At 37.1% G+C, this 22,496-nt stretch overlaps 1 protein-coding gene across 18 annotated transcripts in view; it reads left to right on the top strand.

The window, feature by feature from the left end:
- Positions 1-22,496, top strand: part of DLG1 (discs large MAGUK scaffold protein 1) — a 161,435-nt gene that overhangs the window by 62,373 nt on the left and 76,566 nt on the right. For 4 of the 18 annotated variants that reach the window (XM_009983247.2, XM_009983246.2, XM_086618562.1 and 1 more), the window contains exon 1: positions 6,851-7,075. The exons of the other annotated variants lie outside the window; for them this stretch is intronic. In XM_009983247.2, coding sequence (XP_009981549.1) covers positions 6,851-7,075 — 225 coding nt within the window. Of the gene's footprint in view, positions 1-6,850; positions 7,076-22,496 lie in introns of those variants that run through there. 18 annotated transcript variants of the gene reach the window in all.

The raw sequence follows: 22,496 nt of genomic DNA, 5'->3' as shown, positions 1-22,496 counted from the left end.
AATCTGATAGTATATATCAGTGGTATCCAAACCTACATAACGGACTTTTTTGCATCCTAGTACAGCAGTCCAGTTGTGAAATAAATGTCTTGTGCCCACTTAGTGTATGCCTGCTTCTTTTCACATGTTTAGATAGCTTTGGAAAAGTATTTCCAGGACCTAATGGTATTTAAGCTTAATGGTTTTAAATTAACTCTGATAAAAAACTGCTTCTCTATTAGTGCTGCAATGCTGTATAACAGTCTACGTAAATTGACTGTGGTATCACAGGAATGAAATATGCAAGGTGGTACTCATTCTTAAAAAAGCATCCAGAAGGGAGAGGAGAAATGAGAATTCACTCTCATTTCTGTACTGTCAAAACATAGTGAAACTATTCTAAAGAGTAGATTCAATGATTATGTGGAGAAATTACGGATAAGAAAGCAATGAAAGCATTGTAAACAGTAGTTCTGCCTCATCAGTCTTGTAGAGCATGCACATAAAGATCATCTTGTTGTAGGTTTCCAGATTTTCTTAGATGCACTAAATTAATTAACTAATTAGAAAGAAATTTCAATTTCTTAGAATTGCTCATAAAAGCTTACAGAGAGATATAAGATGTCATGGAATAAGGCGGGGGGGGGAAATCTTGGGATTTCATTGTTTAAAAAATACAAATGAAAACAACAACAAAAGGAAGGTGAAGGGTAAGAAAGAAGATCAGTAATCATGATGGATGGAGTTTACCAGAAGGATCTGAGAAGAACTTGTGTTTTAACTGTGTCATCTCAGAGGAATGAGAGCTCAGGGTTATAACAGATTAATGGAATAATCATGTCAGTGCTCAAGTTAAAGTCAAAAAGGCAAATGGAACACAGGGAATGTCTGGGGAAGCAAATGGGAATAAAACTGCCTTATATATCACTCTAGAAATCTGCACTCTTCCTTATCTTGATGAAGACGACATTTCAGTATAGAAATGGTTCATAGAAGAGGAATAAGAGTTGTCAGAGGCAGGGGCAGCTACTGTACAATGAAAGATGAATCGGTTTGACTCCTCAGTTTGGGAAAGAGCTGAGTCAGGAAATAGCAATAAAATTGCAGTGAGTAAGGTTGGGTCACTACAATTATGACAATGACTAGAGAATGGTTACTTCAGAAATATGATTTTATATTCAAAAATATGAATTAGCAGATGATAGTTGTGTTATAGCCCCTAAATGCAGTGATCTACAGTCAATCTCTGATGTTAGAATAATCTTGCAGCTGCTGACAGACTTCTGATTTCTGGCTACATCAATAAAAGTATTACAGCATGCATTGCTCGTCTCTTCTGCCCTTTTTCTTCAACTGGAAGCAAGCACCTTTATTTAACTCCTTATTAATCTGTATGGGAAATAACTGTTGATATAAATGTGCATACACACACACATGGTTCCTTTAATGCAGAACAACCTCTTTTCCCTGTGAACCTGAATCTTGTCCTGATAAGCTTAATAAGTTCCTTTATCTTCCAGTGTGTCTTCCCTCCAGTTTTCCCCGTACTGTGTGAAGTGCTTTCCCAGAAGTCTTTTAGAGCTTGTGGAGCTTCTGTTAAAGTAGACTTCTCTGTTCATTAGGAGCATTTTTTCTGTGCTCAGAAATAACTAATGGTCTTTATGATTTGAGGAACTATGAAGGCACGTTCAAGGTTAACTGTCAAAGTAATTGTAACTTCCTGTTTGCCCAAGTACATTTTCTTGTTTTTGTTGTTTCCTGAATCCCACTTGTGTCTGAGCAGATAGGCAAGATTACCCTGAAGATGAGAATGCAGTTTCTGTGTAGAAATTTAAGATCAGATGACAGGTAATTTGCAAGATTGATTGATATGTATGATTGTGAGAAAGTTGCAGTCTATTACCTTTTCCTAAATGGAGACCTTTCTAAAGCTTTATGACGTCTTCAGCAGGAAGTACTTCTGGTGTTAGGAACATACCTAGAATAGTGGAAATTATAAGGAAAACCAGAATGCACCCTCAGAAATACTAATTTTTAGACTAGCATCATACTTTGGTGGTCACTCTTTAGAGGAGCTGCTGTACAATCTTTAATTAAAATGCCTTGCGCAAGTTCTTGATAGATTACTACTTTTAAACTTCCTGTAATTGAAAAATATACAAATATTTGTGAAGTTGCAGTTTGTCTTATAGTAAGAAGCAGTTGACCAAATCTGCCCCTTTCTCAGTATGCATCTGTTCAACAGATTCTTCTCAACAGAGACAAGAAAAACTGTAGCAGATGGACTGTGGATTAATCCAAACATTAGAACAACCTAAGATACAGTAATCAGCATCAAGTCTTTTTAATAACTGGTTATACTCTTTATGCCCGCGATTTCCCCAGAGCTGTCAGTGCAGTTGGGTTCATTTTGGTGACTGAAGAAAGCCTAAAGAAACTTGCATTAAACACAGGATGTTTTTATCAGTCTGGCGTGCCAAAAAGATGGGCAGGAGATTCATGAACAGGGTACGGAAGACCAGGCAGTTTAATCTGCACAGATTGGTAGGTTGTCTGAGGTGTAGTATGAGTAATAATGTAATAATCTTTTATATTCAATGTTTATACTAAAATGCATCATTATAGAATAATCATGCTGGGGTGTTTACTTACAAGGTAGTTTCAGCAGTAAAATATCTGCTTTTTATTGTCTGTGTAAATCACACTTGATCGAGGGCTGTCCTTTCAGTTCTGTCTCTCAAATAAAAGCTAAGAAAGGCTTTTGAATGTATCTTAGCAGAAAGGGTTAACAACTTCTTTTTCCACAGTGTCCAGTTTGAGTAGTGTACTCTTGGGCTTTGGCTGAGAAGGTTGCATGTGCTTTTTAATGAGACATAAATTTGTTATGCCAGTAAAAATTTAGCAAACATACAATTCTGAAAAGTGTAAACAGTAAACATGAGTTTGTATCTACATTTTCAGTGGTAGTTTTTATTCCCCTACCTGGAGAGTTAAAGTTCCTAGTCTATATTTGAGTATTTAAATTGAATTCTGCATATTTCTTTTGTCTCTATTTTTTTTTGGTAAAAACCTAAGTGATACTGAAAATAAAACAAGTCCCTGCTGTTGTTTTGGGTGGTTCTTGAATTTAATGTATCTGTTTATTCCTTTGGGGTCTATGCTTATTTTAGCCAATATTCTGTTTAGCTAGATGTTAGTAAAACTATTATAAGACACTTTTCAAATGCTTCAGGAGCTTTGTTGTTATTTGTTTAAAAAGGGTAATTGAGATATAACTGCTGTTTGCATTTACAGCAGTCTTGGTTGCTGTGCGGTTCTAATTTCTAGATCTGCATGCTGCTTGTAACGATAAGTCCAGGGAAACTTTGTCTTTCAGATTAGCATATGGTATTATTTCATGTTTTCATTTGTCCCAGCAAGCTGATAATAAGAATTGGCTCAAGTACAAAATCAGAGGAACTTTATCAGAAACCGCTGTGATTAGTAGTGTATCTTGTTAATTGGCTGCAGAACAAGTAATGTTACTCTGCATCCACTGCAAATGTAGATATATCTTTCAGTAAATTTATTAAGCTGTAGGAAGGTATGTGTACTGATGTAGAAATCTTACTTATGTGCTACTTTTTTCTTTGTATTTTAAAATCTGCAAATTCTCAAATCTTACCTCACAGTAAACAGGAGCTTTTTTGTTTTGCTATGACATTTGTTTTTCATGGTGGTTTTGGTGGGGAGTGTGTGTGTGGTTGTTTTTAAATTTTGTCTCCATCAGTTCAATATCCAGAATATGAAAAAGGGGTGGTAGAAGCTCTCAGCTCCCTTTTGGACTTCCTGAGATTGCCTGGTGAGCTGACTACCTCCTGGCTCTGGAGGCAGTCATTCACAGGTGCAATTTCAGCTACCTCCTCTGTGTTGATTCTTAGATTGTCTTCTTTCTCTGGGTACTTCTTTTTCTGTCCAAATAGCACTTTCTCTGAATTCTGCTTGTACGTGTTTGACCCTCTGTTGAAATGCTTTTTGACCAAAACAAGCTCTTGTTTTTACCCCCGCCTGTTGTTAAAACTGTACAAGTGACCGTTCTTCTTGTCTGGACTCCTTTGTGTTATCCTGATGTTATACTGACTTTAGAGTTATGCCTTGCCTTTATCTTCAGGTTGCTTTGTAACTTGTAAAAATCAAGATTTGTCTCATCACCACGCTACAGGCTCCTTCTACAAATAACTGCAACAGTATCTTCTCAGGCGTCAGCAAATCTTGCTCAATGTCGTTAACATCCATATGGAGCGTAGGTGACACAGATTGGTGTCTTGTATCACCAGTGTGATTGCATAACCTCTTCCTAAAGTACTTTTAAAGATTTCTGTCTTCATTGAAATGAAGTCATCATAGCTTCACTTTCAGGAATTTTTATTGTTTTTTTGTCCATATGAGCCTTTCCTGAAGAGATGATTTTTTTAAGTCTCTTTGTTGGTGATGCTAAAGTGGGTAGTTGCGTGAACGGGAATCATCCTTGAAAGAAACTGCCTTAAAACACAGCGAACCTGTCTCATCTTCAGACAGATTGATGTAATGGCAAGGAAAATATGTACTTGGTACATTGCTTGTCCATGTATTGTGGTGTTTCCTTTCAAAATTTTAAACAATACGCTCTCATGCGACTCTCAGTTTGGAGCCTATGGAGATATAAATATATGTATATATAAACGAATTCTTTAAGATGTTTTTTGAAAATTATACTAGTATTCTTGTACTCTCAGATTGTTAACAATGTACTGCAGTGTTGACGTTGAAGGCCGTATGAAGAAAAACGTAAAGAATATTTTCACTTTGACTCTTTATAAAACGACTCAGAATTCAAAGCATGTAATTTGTAGTTTGTTCCAAACGTCTTCATTTATAGCCAGGAATTAAGAAATTTCTCCAGTAATAAATTCATAAGCATTTTTCAGACTAGGTGTTTTCTTCAACTCTAGAAGAAGGTAGGGCTGCAATCTTCCCATGAAAAGAATTCACATTATAAAAAGCCTGTCCATTTAAAATGACCATTGCACCTTCTGTGTCTCAGGCATTTTTTTTATCTCCTTTATCTCTTAGGAACATAGCTTTGAGAACACTGCACAAGTCAGACCCGAGTTTCATATGACTTAAACTGATAAGCCATTATATTTTATGAATATTTATGAAGTCTGTCTGAAAGATGTACTCAGAATATTTGCATGTGATACATTATTGAGCTGTACTAGTGACTAGAAGTAAATGGTGCATTGATCTTATTACCACAGTTTTAAATTAATGTGCTTATTATTTCTGCTTGTAATGTAAGCTGTCAGGAAAAATTTGCTACATAAAATAAAATAGCTGTCAATAAGAACTTGTTAAGCAGAAGAGTATATTGCACCATAAAGAAGTGTATGGAGGGATTTGGTGATCCCCACTTAAATGCACATCATAGGCCCAGTGGATTTGTTGAATCGTGGTGTTGTAACTTGTGGCGGTGTTGTAACTTGTGGCAGTGCTGTAAGGAACTCTTATGCCTTTGTTCATCAGATTGAGAGTTTTCTTGGGTATGAAAATGTTTGCCCTGGTGTTATGGTTATGACTGTTAGAGCGTTTCGTATAGAAATAAATCCCAAACAGTTTTGATAACTTTTTGTTGAATTTCCGGAGGCAAGCTTGTTACTGAAAGTCCCGATGTTTCTCTCATTTCCTAAGTAATCTCTTTGATGCGAGCTGGAGGATTTTTCTTAAAATAGTTGACTAAAAATTTTGAACGGTGAATTCTGTAAGCTAATTTTAAATCTTATAATCTTTCATATATTTACTGTGTGACTTGTTTTTTTTACTGTGAAGAGAGCAGAGAAAATGCATTCTTACAGCAGTAATACTCTTGAGATTTGCATTGGAAATCAAAAAAATTTTACTGAAAGTTCATTAGTGCATAACAAGAATTTTTCTTTTTTTTTCCAATTCTTGTACTTTTGAGGAGTAATGTTTTCATATTATTTGTTATTTTCATTCACAGAATTTTCAAAATAGGTTTTATCATCATGACACACTAATCATAGAATAAGTACAAGGAAGTGTTCATTTCTGGTGTTTAATCTTAATATCCTCAATTTTCTTGGTGATTAAAAAAACCCCACTAGACACTCATTGATATGCAGCACAAAATGACTGTTTTGTGACACAATGGTATCTTCCCTCTATAGTTGTTTTATGCACTGAGGAGGAGGAAGAAAGAAGAAACAATGAGCAAACACTTTCTTGAATATTTTTCTAAACATGTTGTCAAGGTCTTTGCTCTGTGAAATGATTTCAGAAAGACAGAATCAATGAACAAGTGCAGTTCCACTGCATGCTCCCTGTTTTGTTCGGTTCAGGTTTATAATTTATGCAAGTAAGGAAGTGAAAAGATGCTATTGGATCTTCCTACAGGCAGTGATTGAAACTTAGTTATTTTTGATCCATGCTTTCTCCACCCAGTAGCTGTTATCATGCACCACTATCCTCATAGCTGTGAATTTGCAACGTTGTGCTGTACCTGCTACCCAGTTTCTCTTAAGTATCAGCTAGGAACAGGAAACAAGCTTTCGATCCTGTGGGTTCTGAAAAAGGAAAAATAAGGGAAGCATTTGCTTGCCTTTTTTTATTTGCTCAAGATTATGCTCATCACTGTAATCACAGGTAGAGAAGGGATGTAGGGAGTGGAAAAGCTTGGAAGAAAAATAGCATCAGCTATCAAGAATTTTGTTTTCCTGGTTTGTAAACGATGCTGCTGTAATTCTATCTGCATTTTTTTTTTTTCTGCTCATTCACCACTCAGCAGCTGGTAGGGAAGTAAGACTGCCTGGCAACCACCTGCAGAGCTGCAGAGATGAATTACATTTTCGGAAATAACACACTCCTCTATTCTCGCGCCAGTCGAGGCAACACTGGCTCAAGCCACAGTTCTGTAGGCCCCAAGCACAAGCAGTGGGCAAAGAAAGGCTCGACAGATGAGCTGCGGAATGAGCCTTCCCGTTGGCAGCAGATAGTTGCATTTTTCACTCGGAGACATGGCTTCATTGACTGCATTTCTGTTGCTGCCAGCTCCACCCAGGTAATATGCCACTTGTTGAAATTATTCTGTCTGCATGTTTTCTGGTTTCTTGCTAGTCAGAAATAGCCAATATTTATATAGGCATGCTTTCATGTAATCTCTGACTTCTGAGTGGAGATTTCTGTCTGCTTTCATTTTCATGTATTACAGAGCTCTGTATAACTTCTAGCATTCATGTTTCCATTTTCATGCTTTAAAGGAGGTCTGATTTTTATTTAAGTTATCTTGCAAGTGGTGAGCCTCCAACAAGCTAAAATCTGAGGTATTTTATTGAAGTGCTGAAATACTGAAAAATGTATTTTGCGTTCTACTGCCTAGCACTGGAGGGGAATAACGCAGTTAAGAAATAGCAATTCCATAGCTGTAGTAACATGAGCAGTCAAATAACGACTACATGTTTCCTGGTTAAGGAAATTTATTTAAAGGATTAAATAATTCGAAGTCTTAATTGTATATGGCACAACAAATTCTAGTCTGTATCAGTTTTCTGGGTGTTTTGGCTGTTAATAGTCCCTAAATAAGATGAAGAAATGCCTGCCTTAAATACGAATATACATATATAAACATATGTATAAGAATATATGTTTAATAGTGCTGTCTGTAAAAAAAAAAAATAATTGTTTTCCAACTTCACTATCAATCTGCTGAGTGATATTTTTATTAATTATCTTTTCAAGTCAAGTAAAAGGAAGCAAGCCAAATTTCAAGTGTGTGGATTTGGGGTGAGTTCTTAGGGTTAATACTGAGAGAAGTTTAAACTTACTGGCATTAGCAGATGAGTATCTCTGGATAACATGACAAAGATAGATCTATGGAAGAATGCTGAGATGTCAGCATTGTTTAAAAATGTAAGATCAGATTTGTTTTGCTTACTGCCAAGCTAAATTCAGTTTTAGTCAAGATGTCTGAAGTGCTACAAAAACTTATAAAAAGAAGAAAAAATTCTTACGCTCAGACACTCTAATATTATTAAGATAAGTTATATCTGTTGGTGATTGCTTCAAAGGGGATAAACTGGCACTTCCTCTGAAGTCTGCTTATGGTTACTTGCTTTTTTGCCTGTGAAATCAGAGTAAACAATGAGTAGGAGATCTTAGAGGGGGATTTTCATTTTCTTGTTGCAAATGTACATGAGTGTTGAAGAGGGATCCTGTAGTTTCTATAATGGGTCATTATGCAACTCTAAGTGATGCATTAGGTAAACATAATAGCTTTTAAGTACTGTAATTTTTTTAAAGCCAAAATATACAGTATTAGCCTTTTGAAATAAATGTTATGGTTGCTCTTATTTGTTTAATGCTTGAACAAGTAATGTTAGAACACATGAAACTTGCAGTTGGACTGACTAGTCAGGACTAGAAATTTACTGATCGATAAAATACTGAATAGCCTCTGCTTTGAGTGTGGGTTGGACCAGATAAAGATGCTGAGGCCCCTTCAAACCAAAGCTGTGATTCTGTGAATATTTCAGTGTCTGTTGTATTTTTCTGCTATGAAAAAGATAGCTTACTTCTGTGAAAGCCTGCCATTTTTTTTTTTTCAGAAGTCTGACAGTTCTTGCATTAAAAAGAACTGCTTATACATGTTTATGGCCAGAGGGAGGGAAAAAAAACATAAAATATTTTGAAGTGGTTTTAAAAAAACGTAATGAGCCTATTCAGAAGTAACGCACTGAAAACGTAAGAGCTTATTGAAGCCTCTTCCTTTGGAAAGATGCTGTACTATCCTTGTACTTTATCCACCCATTGCAGCTGTTCTAGCCTCAGGGAGGGAAAAAGACATTTAGAGATTGCTCATTGTGTTGTAGTTTTCTTTTTCAGTTGTCTTCAGTTTTTGTTCTGTGATGTAGTATTCTGAAAAATCTTGATGATTTTATTTGTTCATTTAAGCTACATCCCAATCTCTTGAATGTGATCGCAGTCGCAGAGTCCTAATAAATAATCAGATGTGATGTACTTCTCTAACCTCTGTTGAAATTTGACTTGTGATAATGGGCTTTATATAGTCTTATTGTTGTGACATCGTGATTTTTAACAAATACAAAATCAAACTGATAAGCAGTGGCCTTCTGCTCCCCTTGTGAATCTGCTACATAGCACCCATTTTTAGCTGTTCCTTCATTTGCATGGCTTGCTTAGATGGTGTGGGATGGTGTGGAATGGTGATACTTAGCTTCCTCCGTTACCAGTGAAAGGGAAACAACTCCTGGAGATGGGGCTGCATGCCTCTGTCCTTCTCTGGGGCTTGCAACAGGTCACCTTCTCTGCAGCAAGGTGGTAAGAGGACTTTTGATAAAGAAGAGACTTTGGATTTTGGGTGGGGTGTTTTTTCGGTAGGAGCTCTTGTACCCTAAAGAAGCCAGGAAGAAGTTGGTGATGGATATGGTAGCACTGCTTTTGGCTGTAGCTATTGCTAGGTTTATGCCCAAAAGAATGCATGTGTGCACAAATGCCTTGTGGCACCGAGGACTAGTCAGGAGTGAAAGGCTACTGTAAAAGGCCACTGCACCCTAAAGACTAGCAATCCATTTTCAGTCATTAAAGGTGCCTTATTTACTAGTATTGATCCTTTTAAATGTTAATAGAAGATTGAGATCTTATAGAAAAGAGGCAGCAGTGGAAACAGATGGTGTGAACAGACACAAACAAAGATAGCAAGTGGTCATTCTGAATCTCTGCTGCTGTCCTGCCCCAGCCGAGGTCTCCAGGCTGCTTTGCATGGAACTTGGGGTGGCTGTAGTGATTTGTGGACTTCGTGTTATTTTTAATAACAAGGAGTTCAGGGATCAGATGTTTCAATCTGTCCCTAGCACAGCAGTACATCCTACTGGATTAATACCTGTTCCATTTGCAGTGGTGAACTGCTGTAGAGGTAGCAATGCCTTCCTGCCCCACTAACCACACTAGTCTCCTTAAGGAGTCTGAGGAAACTGATTTAACGTGCTCAGGCATTTGAGGCCTTTATTGTTTCTTCTTCCTTCATTCTGCATTCCCTGTGATGAGGAATTAGTTACTCAATTAGAAGAATTAAGGAGTTTGATTACAAGTTGATATTTCCATTTTTGTCAGCAAATTTATTGATTTCTTTAATAAAAGCCAAATCTGGGGCCTAAAATGGAAGGTAAGGATAAAAACAAACATACAACAAATTAATGCTGTCACAAAGGTGAATAACTAGGCCATGAGCTTAGTAAATATATGGTTATGCAATTGGAAAATACTGAGTACTTTGAAGTTCTATCCTAACAGGAGATGTGCATATTGCATCAACAAAGGTAACTGTATCCAGGGCAGTTCTTTCCCCTACAGTCTTTCCAGAGCTCTGAGAAACACCTGTTTTTGACAGTGAATACAACTATCACCTCTCAGAATGCGTTTCAACTGTCAGCATTGTTTGGCCCATGTTGTGCTACAAATTCAGAAACTGCCTTGTCTGAAACTCGCATGGCATTAAACTGGTTCTAACAGCAGTGCATTCAGGCTATTTTAGTGTGTAATGTAGTATATGCTTCCGGCACCCGATACTGAAAAATTGTTTGGCTCTTTGAATATGCTGCGCTAATTTATACTTATGGTTTTTTAAGGACATGTTTTAGGAAAGGGGGGAGGAAGAGGGAGGGAGGCAGAAAACTCCTCCTAACTCTACTTACCCATTTCAAAAACTTAACTTTAAATTTCAGAGCTTATCAACTGCTGCTGTGAGTTGTTTGAGCCCAATCGTTCCTTGTCTTTGTATCTCTTCCTTTTAAGATCTTGATAAAAGTTTTACTGTATGTCATTACTCCTAGAATATTGCTTTCAAATTCAGTGAAATATTATGAACCTAGTTCTAGCACATATAAAATGCTATATGTAATCAGACAACAAAATAGAGGTATTATAAGGTGCATTTAAAAGATAATGATTAAAAAAATCAGATCTCTACCCTAACCCCTTTTTTATTGTACTTCTTACAGTTCAGGAATTGCAAAAATTGATTTCTTACAGCAGTATTTACCATCCTTTCTATAATTTTGTTACATTTAAGTATTTATATGTTTTTAGACATACAGACCATAACACTAAGGCACATGCTAAAAATATGAGAGATAAGAAATGATAAAATAGTTCTGATGTAGTACGTGGAGGTTTAATTAGGCAGAAGCTGAAAAGCAAAAAAAAAAAAAAGGAGTAGGTGGGATTAATATAAGACGTGGAATTAAACCTGGAACTTGCAGCAGGAAGATACTGCAACTGAAAGTTCTGACGATTTGATAGCAGTTTAATAAATACCTTAGGCATGTTGATGTGTTGCAGTGGATGATATGTTTTATGAACAATATTGAACTTCATTGTGGATGTGTGACTGTTTTACCATCTCCTCAAGTTTACAGGTGAAACTGGGACTTCGTTATGCCAGCTGTTGCATAATGTGAAGTTCTTTACTCATGGCATTTGTTTTATTCTATACACATTTTTTTTTTTTTTTTTGATTTAAAGAGGTGGTACAGTAAAGAAGAAAGGAGTTACAGGATTAACTGTGGGGAGGTTTATATGAGTACATAGAAGAACTGTTGTAATTGTTAAGTGTTCTTTTTGTTTGTTTGTTTGGGTTTTTTTTTAATGCAGACTTTTCCTTGAGTTTAAAATTTAAGCATATGCTGCCTGGAAATTGTTGCTGCTAGTATTGTGATGAACACGTAGAAAGCAGCTTTAAGTAATGTTTACTTTACATGACTTAAACTATAAGAAAGCACTGTTTGGAATTTAAACATGTTTTACTGTACTAAGTTTCCTTCTTATTCTTGATTTTACCTATATAATATCACACATTTGTAACAGTATAAATTTACTTTGCAACTCTTAGTTCTGCCACTGGTTGCATTTTCCGTAAGAGTATAGCAGAGATAAAAATGGTATGAATTTATTCTGTAAGAGGAAGGCATTAGTATGCGTTTCAATCAATAGACTAAGAAATAGGAAATTCCTGAGAATTTAAACTCAAGCCTTAAGGGACTGTCTCTGGGTCTTTTGGTTCATTTTGTAAACGTTTTCTAGCTGTGTACACTGCAGATGGAAGGCTCTGAAGTTTGCTTGCCATTTTAAGAAGAGATATGCAGTTTTAAAAGCATATTAAAATCAATGAATCTCAAGAATAGGTATCATGAATCATGTAAGGTCATGTAGATTGTGCTAGCATCAGGCTGGTTCCTGCTGTAGCTGATTGTCTCTCCTCTTATGAAGTCAATCAGTAGGCTCATGGAGTAATGGGGATGTGCTGCCTCCTTCCCAAACCCAGATGTGTGACTAATGTTGGTGCGTGCAGTGTGTTACTTCAGTTAATCACTTGAAGCACAGCAGTGATGATAAGAACTGAACCAGTGAACTGGTGCTCTGGCTACCTGCAGGCACTGCTTGCTGCCAGAGGGTTTTAGGTTGCTCTTTCTCTCACCTGTTCTCTCACAGCTGTTGTTCTGTCTCACTCAAGACTTGGTAACAGAAATTCTTCATATTTCTGTTCCTTCGTATCTCAAGAAAATTACTTTTTCCAAAATGAGTCTGAAATCTGAAAAGCAAAGGAGAAGGGGACACAGAATATTTTGCTTTTGGAGTACTACTGCTGCTGCAGGGGCTTTCTGTGTTGTGCCCCAGGGTCTGAAACTTCAGGCAAGGCAGGCACTGGATCCCCTCTTAATCCATTGTCTTCATCTCCAGCTAGTAACTCAGATGTACTAGAACGATCTTGCCGTATAAAGCCAAGTACATGGAAGCCTCTGAAAGAGGTAAGACTCTTTAGGTCTGTTATATAACTTTGCTGATTTATTTTATATTGTGATAGTTGCCCTCTCAGTTGAGGCTTGTATTGATTGACAAAGTGTTTTGAAAGTCAAATACAGGCCAGTCTGTCTTTCACCAACTGTCAGTTTACTAAACAGCTCTAGCCCAGCTCCTGTGGTATAACACTTCTGTTCTGCTGCCAAAGCTGCTGTATATGTTTCAGTTAATACAATTATTAAGTAAATGACTATCTGACAGAACCACTGAATCTAAAGTGAACACTGTCTTCTTCCTGTTCTTCTATTTTGGTCTACAACATCAAGAGCATTCTCAATTATGATTAAGGATGTGCAGGATGATTCTTTTAGTTCAAAGAAACTAATGCAACACAAATGTCTTAGATGCTTTTAGAAAACATGACTTTGACTTTTAGAATGATCTGCATTCATGTTTAAGGATTGACATGGTGCCATGTGTTGTGCAACTTACAAGACTTTTAGTTGATACTCAGCTCAGAGTCTTGGTAAGCTTTGTCCACAGCCTTTCTTAATTTTATAGCAATCCAAGGAAAGAAATTGTCTTGTTGCAACAAGATAGATTGAAATCTTTATATGCACACTCGCTGTGCAGTCTCTTTTCAGAAGAATTTAGTTCTCTTTTCTAGGACCTCTGTTAGGGCCGGTGCTTTCCCCTGTACTCCAAAACAGAGGAAGTACTGGAATTTGTCTTTATGAATAACAGTTATTAAAATTTTCAGTTAAGCAGGTAGGATCTTTGTTTGTTTGGGTTTTTTTTTTTTTTTGAAAAGCATTTTCTGTAGTTCAGTTTTCTGTATGAATATTTGAATCATTTTATCCTTGTAAGAATTTTTTCCAGTTCTCACAAGTGGTCCTACCCTTTGTAAACTACTCAGTGTTAAGAAAATTTCTAGTCCCTGGTAGGTAATTACTTTGTATTTCTCTGTTCCTTCCCTGTCTTCATCTGAGTTTTATAGTGTGTTGTTTTTTTTTTTTTTTTTTATTGTCACATAATAACTAGTGATTTCTGTTTCATATATAGTATCACAGAATGGTTTGGGTTGGAAAGGACCTTGAAGATCATCTAGTTCCAAGACCCCTGCCATGGGCAGGGACACCTTCTACTACACCAGATTGCTCAAAGCCTCATCCAACCTGGCCTTGAACACTTCCAGGGATGGGACATCCACAGCTTCTCTGGGCAACATTTTTCCAGTGCCTCACCACCCTCAGAGTGAAGAGTTTATTCCTTAGATCTAGTCTAAATCTACCCTCTTACAGTTTAAAGCCATTGCCCCTTGTCCTATCACTACATGCACTTGCAAAAAGTCCCTCTCCAGCTTTCTTGTAGGCCCCCTTTAAGTACTGGGAGGCTGCTAGAAGGTCTCCCCGGAACCTTCTCTTCTCCAGGCTGAACAGCCCCAACTCTCTCAGCCTGTGTTGACAGGAGAGGTGCTCCAGCCCTCAGATCATCTTCACAGCTCTCCTCTGGACTTGCTCCAACAGCTCCATGTCCTTCTTATGCTGGGGGCCCCAGAGCCATCTGTCAAGGAAACTCAGAAAGCTATAATACAAGAGGTGAAATTCAGTTCTGAGACCTGACTTCTTGTTAATACCACCACCACCACCACCTAGCGAGTCTTCCTGAATGAATCCCGAATGTACCTTTTGAGGACCTGCCTTTTCTCATTTTGCCCAAAGTAGCATTAGCAACAGCCATTTCTATACCAGTCAAAATTAATTCGGTCAACGTTCTCCCTGAAAGCAGTCTGCCATGGCCAAAATAATAAAAATAGATTGCCTGCTCTTTGATAGACTCAGAAAGCTGTGGTATCTTTTAAACTACATTTCTTTACTTGACGTTATCATTGGCCACTTAAAGTGGTCATGTCTTACTACTAGCTTGAGTTTTTCCCAGGAACTGCTTGAACTCCAAGACAAGGAGCCCAGTAGTGCTTCCTGACTCTCCTGAGCCGTGTACATTCTGTGTACCTCATTCATATTTTACAAATGTTACCTTCTGGAAGCTGTTGCTAGGGTAGATGCTGAAGTTGCTAAAGTGATGTTCTGATCTCCACTTGACCAACATGACTGGTTCTTATCTTCTGGTAGGTACAAGTCACCTAATCCACACTGATGTGTGTCTAAGAAAAACTGTTACACATTTTCCTTTGGGGAGGTGGGGCAGGAGGAGGCACTCGTTTCAGCGGGCTGTGGTCTTTTCTTGCCTCCTTTTTAAGGTCCTCGCGTGTATTGTGACCATATGGTGGTTTTATCCTTGAAAAAAAACTGTCAGGGATCTCAAAATGTAGGCAGTTCTGCCACTTGCTTTTTGAAAGACTTAAGGCTCCCTTCCATGTACCAGGTTTTAGCGCATACGCACAAGGCTCAGTATCAAAAAAGCCCTCTGAAGGACTGCAGTTGGTGTAGAGCAAGGACTCCTTTCTATGTCTTATCTTTTATAATTTAAAAGAATCTTTGCCACTGACCAAAACATTTCTGGACTTGTTTTCCAGTTTGGTATTCCTCAGAATGTCTCTGTGCTGTTTATTGCTATTCCGTATGACTTTGGTTGTCAGTATTGAATTTCATCTCGCTGCCTGTAACCCACTTCTCTAACATATCAGGCTTGCTCTGCAGCTTCTCTCTGCTGTGCATTTGCTGCTCTTCCAGTTTTTTGTGTTTAGCCGCACATTAGGATGTAGTTGAGCTGATGCTTTCTCCAGATAGATAACAGACATTTATGACTCATTTTGTTTCTCTTGTAAGCTGATCTTGGCATTTATGAATTTGCAGTCTTTTGCTCCATTAAACTGTTTCCAATGCATATTCTAGTCCCTTGCAACAGGGTCTTTTGTGAAATGATAAATGTAGGCAGTGATTTAAATAAAAACAGATTACCTTACCCGTATTTTTCATAGAAAAGAGGAAAGAGTCAGGACAAAATAGTCTAAATATTATTTTGACAGTGGTAAAATATAAATGCTTATTCATTTTCTTTTTTCACATCCTTATAGTCAGCTTGAGTATTTTTTTTTTTTAAACTACCATTGGTTTTTAAACTGTGTGGAACTTAGTATTAATGTTATTGACACAGCTACATAGATACTTGTCTCCAGTCTTCTAATATATGACTTCAGATATTTTATACGATGCAGATGTAGTACAAAATTTTTCTTTGACCATGGACTTTGCAGTTTCTTCTCACTGCATTTTGTGTTATTTACTGGAGACTGCCATACCATGTGAATGTTTTGGACGAGTCTTCTAGTCTCTCCTCTTTTAGTCTCTTTATCAGTGTTGCCTCAGAGTGTGTATGTATTTCTCCAGGACTGATGCCTGTAGAAGTTCATCGAGCAACCTGTATTATGTGCTTCTCAGGTAATAGCATTTGGTTTTTATAACAGAGTAGGGAGAAGAGTAAAGATTGCTTGTGCTTCTGGTGTACAGTTCTGCTTAAAAGTAAATTTAACTTAGTAAGTAAATTATAGTTGGTTTTTTTAGATAACTAACTGGATCTGACTCTTTGGTGTGATGTAGCAGGTGAGAAGGGAGTCAGCTTTCCCTTTGGAGAAGGAGAGAGAGGGAACTCCGGATTCTGTCTTTAGCATGTACAGTCTCCAATCTGAAATCCTGGGCCTGAAAAGGGATCCCGATAAATTGGGAGTGTTTAGAAAGGGATTATAAGTATAGATTGTGTTCAGGAAGACCTGCTTAAAAATGAGAAACATAAGAACCTCTGCTTGGTTCATCCAAAGGAAAGTCAGGAGATGATTTGTTCACAGACTATAAATGTGTAGGGATAGATTTCAGAAACAAGAAGGCTTGTTTATCTAGTAGGAAAAGGCATCTGTATTCCAAGTGGAGGAACTGAAGCTAGACAAATATAGATAGAAAACTTAATTTTAAAGAAGGTTATTAATATAATAGACATTTCAAAAGCTTAGTGGGACATGATGTAATTGCCAAATCAGGGTAATAAATTAGTATTTCCTATGTAAAAAGCATAATGACAAGTAAAGTTTGTACTTGAAAATGTCAAAATACATCACTGAATCTCTAATTCAACATCTACTGTAATGACTTTAAACTGCTGGAAAGCAGTTTATATTTTTAAAAAAACTCTTTTATTACATCTCTTTACTACGACTTTTAATTTTTGTTTTAACTTTATCATTTTTGTTACTCTTTAAAAGATGAACATGTGAGGGAAAGTTACGTGTACAGCTTTTGAGAGTTTGAGCACATTAAGCCTTTTTACAGAGCAGTGCCTCAGTAGTTAGATGCTAGGTCAAGTGGTATGCAAATTGTTTGTAAAGACTACTGATCAAATGGTGGCACTACAGACCTAAGACTGTGTTCACAGATAAATATGAAATGCCAAAGTAGATGCTATTTCTGAGCAACAAACCAGCTAGGGCTGGCTGTCCCACCTTTGAGCATCTTGAAGTAGTTCCTATGACTAGTTTTACTGTATTAAAAATAAAAAGAATCAGGTGCCAATAGAAGAGGATTTAAATTAATGTGGTAAGAGGCACAGATGATCAATAGGAGATGATATTTATTCAGGATTTCTTAAGGTGTTTGTCCGTTGTGTTGTGTGTGACCTTTTTGTTTAAACTATGTGAGTATTCCTAGAATGAAAATTTTAAGAAAGGCAAATACGATGCCCCTTTTTAGGAGCTAAGCTGTACTCTCTGAGACTACAGCTGAGCAGGTCTGATTTCCTTTTGTATAAACTTTGAGAAGCTCTTTATTATTAAAAAAGAATTAACAGGTGGATGGATAAACAGATATTTTTGAGAAGTCAGTTTGTCTTTGTAAAGGGAAAATCAGGACTTGCAGGTCTTCCAGACCTCTTTGAAAACAGAAAAATGTAGATAATCTGCATGGGAATGTGTGGTCGTCAGAAGGCTGTTATAATTAACAGAAGTCTGTGAAAATAATGGTTCTTGGATCAAAGGCTGTTAAAGTTAATGGTGGCATGAGATAAAGGGGAAGGATGTTTTGTAGATTTTTCACTTGATTAAAACAAGTCCTGTTAAATGGGACTGGATTCCCAGAAGGTGGTATTTGTGAATGATCTGGAGGGGGGCAAGGAGGTGTGAGAAGCTGTGAAAGAGGCAAGTGACTGATTTTTATTCTTTATTTAATTATTTTTATTTTCACTTTAACTAACTGCAGAGAATAGTAGATGAAAGTGAATGACTGGGCACAAAAATAGCTGGTGACATTCATTGTACAGTACTGAATGAGGAATAGAGTTAGAAGGATAATCCTGTGTGTGTGCAGGTAGTGGTAGGCTACAAATGAAGTATTACTATTGCAGAGAGAGAATTTGAAGTTGTCACTGATAGTTCTCTGAAAACATCACCTTAGTACTCTGCAGTAGTGAAAAGGGTAAATGAAATGTCAGGTATTTAGAACTACACAGAACATGACACAGTATATTTCTTCCATATCTATCTTTTGAATTTTTTTTGTGGAGTTCTGTTTGCCTTGTCTTAGGAAGAATATAGCATAAATAAATAGGAAAAGGGTAGTAAAGTGTTAAGAGGAATAATCTAGTTATCTATAGGGACAGCTAATTTAAAAATAAACAAAAAAAACCCCACTGCTGAAGGAGAACATGATAGAGACTTCTAAAATAAAAATGAAGTTAAGAAGGTTCTCAATTAGAAATGACTTAATTGTTCTCTAATTCTGTCACAACTGTGCTGTAAAACTTCTGCTAAAATTGTGAAGGCCACTACCACAAAATACTGTGGAGAAGCTTCAAGAGAAAAATTATTTCGAAATGGAGTTAAATGGATTTGCAAAGGGCAGGTGGCAGGTAGCTGTTACAGACAGTGGTTGAGGAAGGTCTTGACTGTCAGGTTTTGAGAGGTTTTCTGGGAAAATTACTGGGCTTAGTCTAACTCCTACTTGTCCATCTATTAGTTTTTGCTGTTAGTAAGATTCTTGATCATTTGGGCCTTGCCTCTTATCCAGTATGGCAGTGTTTACTGTTTGGGTGGAGTACATTTTTTTTAATGGAGAGGGACATGAACTATCAGAATAATTGATGTGTGTTTGTAGCGCATTGTGTTTATTTGATGTTTCTGAATAAATTACACTAGGAAAGAAAACCTGGCTAAATCTCTAGAGGTTGGTATGAAGCTTGGCCATACTGCGAGTTAAATGCAGGGAATTGAACCTCAGTTTCTGGCCTTTGTGTGTCACTCAGCAATTGCGATCATCTGACCTAGAAATCTCCAGGTATCCTAAGAAAATGCCGTTTGATAAAATCATGCCCTGAGTCATGCATCAGTCATGAGATGATCAGAGTGGCAGAAATTAATCTTGAAATATATCTGGGAAGGATTAGGGATCAGAGAACACGATTAGGGAAACAAGTAACAGGTGAATTTCCTATTGTTGTCATTAGGCGTGTCTAAATTAGAAACATTCTTGTGTCTTACTATGCTTTCTTCTAAGGATTGTAGATATGTGTATCTTACAGAATCGTTGAATCTGCTTGTGTTCTGATGTAACTGGGAAATGGCAGGAGTGCCGGCAGTTTGCTTTTTGTCTCGTGTTAAATTTTGTACCATACAGTATTACTTTCACCTACTTTCTTGTAATGCAGGACTTGCAATATTTATTTGACAGCTGCTAATTTGCGTTTGAGCCTCAGTAACCAGTATAAGATGCATTTTGTTTTCTGGTTCTTGAAATTTAAAGCAATTAAGTAGTTATCTATTTATAGCATTGCAACTTAATTATTTTTACATATCCATTAGTCTACTTTCCTCTTTCATAGTTTTCAGTGTTATTTTTTCATTTGTTTCACCCCTGTTTTGTTACCTGCTCTTTTTTACCTATATTGCACTGCTCAGGTTCTATCAATTTTTGCCCTTCAGCTTCAGCAACTGTAGTCAGATGAAGTAGAAAATGGTATTTTACACAATGTTGTACTTGCATTTTTACTTGCTGGAAAAGAAAAATACTGGGATATGTGTCAAGATGGTGCCCTGCTTCTGGTAGCAGCCAAAGGGGAGAGCTAGAGAAGAGTATAAATGCAGGACAGATAGATACGATGCTTTCTCTGAGGGCTTTCAGAGCATCCTGGCTGTTCCAGTTTAGGGATTCCAAGAGCTGGGGATGACTTGTGTTGGATAACCCTGAATCCAAGTTGTCATGGACTTGGCCAGCCTTCTTGTAGTGCAGGGATTCAACAGTGAAGAGAACAGCTTCTGCTTGTTTGTAGCCTAAGGAAGGGAGGAGAGTCGGGTTTACAGCACCTGTTCTTGTGCTCTTTGTTCAAAGATTTTTAATGCAAAACAGTGTTGGAAACAGAATTGAGGTTGTTTGTAAGGAGATAACCATCTTGGACTGAAGAGTCAGATTTGTCTATTTTGTTCTGTTGTATTGTTTTATTGTAGATTAGGCATTTTAATTGCCTGAACTAAATCGAAATTGGCAAAAATTATTGTGTAAACTAGTATCCTGTCAAGATTAGACAAAAAAGTTAATGGAATTAAAACAAAGTCATAACTGGAGAACAAGCTTACATTACTTCATGTATTTTAAAGCATTCTGAGAAACTTTAACTACTACTTGTGGTATTTATTGTTACTTGCTTTTTTTGGGTCAATATAGATGATATTTCTTTTATGCAGAGTAAAAGAGGCAAGGATGTGACTCGCAAAACGTGGCTGCTGGATGTTTTGGTCAGTGGGATACCAACACAAAATGCTGGCTTTACGTCATCCCAGGTCTTCCCTGGCACTGATGCAGAATAGCAAGTTGTGCATGTTCGATCTGACGCGTGCACAGAGCCATGTGGCTGTCACTGCAGTGTCTTCTTCCCGGATGAGGTTTACCACCTGATCTCAGGGCTGAACCTCATCCTCTGGCAGCTGTGTCTTTGTCCTGAACAGGAACATGGAAACTGCAGTTTAAATGACATCTGCAGTTGGTTAGGATACATGAGGGCTTAGCTCCATTTTAGTTCCAGTTCTGGCTGACTTGGCCTAGTTCCAGTTCATGAGACGGACAGGCTGTTTTTGTGTGGAAGCCAGACGGGCTCAAGTTTCCTGCTGTGTTTGAGAGGTGAAGCAGCTTCCGTGCTAGCACGGTATGGGTGCACCGTAGCTGTGTTTGTCCAGCATTGCTCATAAATTGATGAAATCTGACTTGTGTTTCTATGGTGCAGTTAACCTGAAATCCTGATAAAATGGCTGTGGATAATTACAGACCAAAAGTCAGTATATCTGTAAGCCTTGTTTTTAAAAATACATTGTTTTTAGTCAACACTGTAAACTTAGAATTACACATAAATGTTTGTTTTTCCATTGCAAGGCTGCATAAGGCTGCTTTCTTTCCTAAGTTGTACTGAGAAGTGCTAGAATCTTTAGAAGCTGTTAGGAAGCAGCATTGTGAGAAAAAAATCGGTGAAGGTTTGCTGGAGTAATGCTAGGCATTAAACCTGTTGAAACTTACATAGTGTTTGAATTTGTTGAAGACAATGAGTGTTTGACACTACATAAGAGATGCCTATTTTGCTGAAACCTTGCAGGGCTCCTGTGACTCATTCTAGAGCCTGGATGTGTTGTGTAATGGTACTTATTTTGAGATTGCATTATAACTGTGTGTTGTCATGGAAGCAAGTCTGAGGAGTTCCAGTGTTCCCATGGTGTAAGAATGAATAAAATCAGATGAGGTACCTACCTGGTAACTGCATGGTAAAGATTTCAGCCTTAGCTCTGAGCAATGGAGAAGTATCTGGATAGCAATATAAAGTGATCAGAAGCGTAGTGAAAATAATAGTGTGTGTTTGGGAAGAATTCAGGATGTGTAAAGATAAAATGCTAATGCCATTCATGTGTATGAAGCTTTTTTAAATGAAGTAAGCAGTGGCTTTAGTGTAAAGCCACTTTATGCATAAATCAAGTCATTAATTTTCCAAAATTTTCTGACTTTTACTTCCTGAAAAAGCAAATGGATTTTAATTAATGGGTTGTTATAGATGACTTTTCTTGTGTGATTTTTGGTTTACTGTTCCTTAATGTGAGGTAAGCGACTTTTTACTCATGCTCAGTGTTTCAGGGCAGATTTGTTTATTATTATAAAGAGATTTTTGGACAGATAATAGATTCCTCACAGAATAATAAAATTGTCAATAAAGTAGTAAATAAATACTTGTCTTAAAATGGAAAGCTCTAGCTTGGATTCACTGACTTTCTTCAGATTCACTTCATTTCTCCTTGTTTTAAGACTGTACTCTTAAACGCTTTGAGGGCAGTGAGGTGCTATAAGTAAACTTGAATGTTTCTTATCCTGAAGAAAAAACAGATCGTGCTTTGGATAAGGTGAGGTTCACACACATCACTTTAATATTTTATGAAGAATGTTTCTTATACATTTACTCAATTAAAAAAAAATCCTCAGCAAAAAAACTTTTGGAGAAGAGCAGTGGGATAGTTTTGAGAGTTAACTGACGCATCTCTGGTATTGAGAGAGATCACTTCCTAGTATCAGAGCTAGATAGATACAGATTATCTTTGCTATTTGAATGAATTATAAAGAGCAAAATAATCATGTTATCTAGGAGGATTTAATTATTCCCTGATTAATTTATGAATACTTGGAAATTTTGCGTTCAAG

The sequence above is a fragment of the Tauraco erythrolophus genome, chromosome 11, assembly GCF_009769465.1.
Source record: "Tauraco erythrolophus isolate bTauEry1 chromosome 11, bTauEry1.pri, whole genome shotgun sequence".
Taxonomy (NCBI): domain Eukaryota; kingdom Metazoa; phylum Chordata; class Aves; order Musophagiformes; family Musophagidae; genus Tauraco; species Tauraco erythrolophus.
Note: the sequence above shows the minus strand (reverse complement) of the source record. Positions and strands in the feature narration are given on the sequence as shown.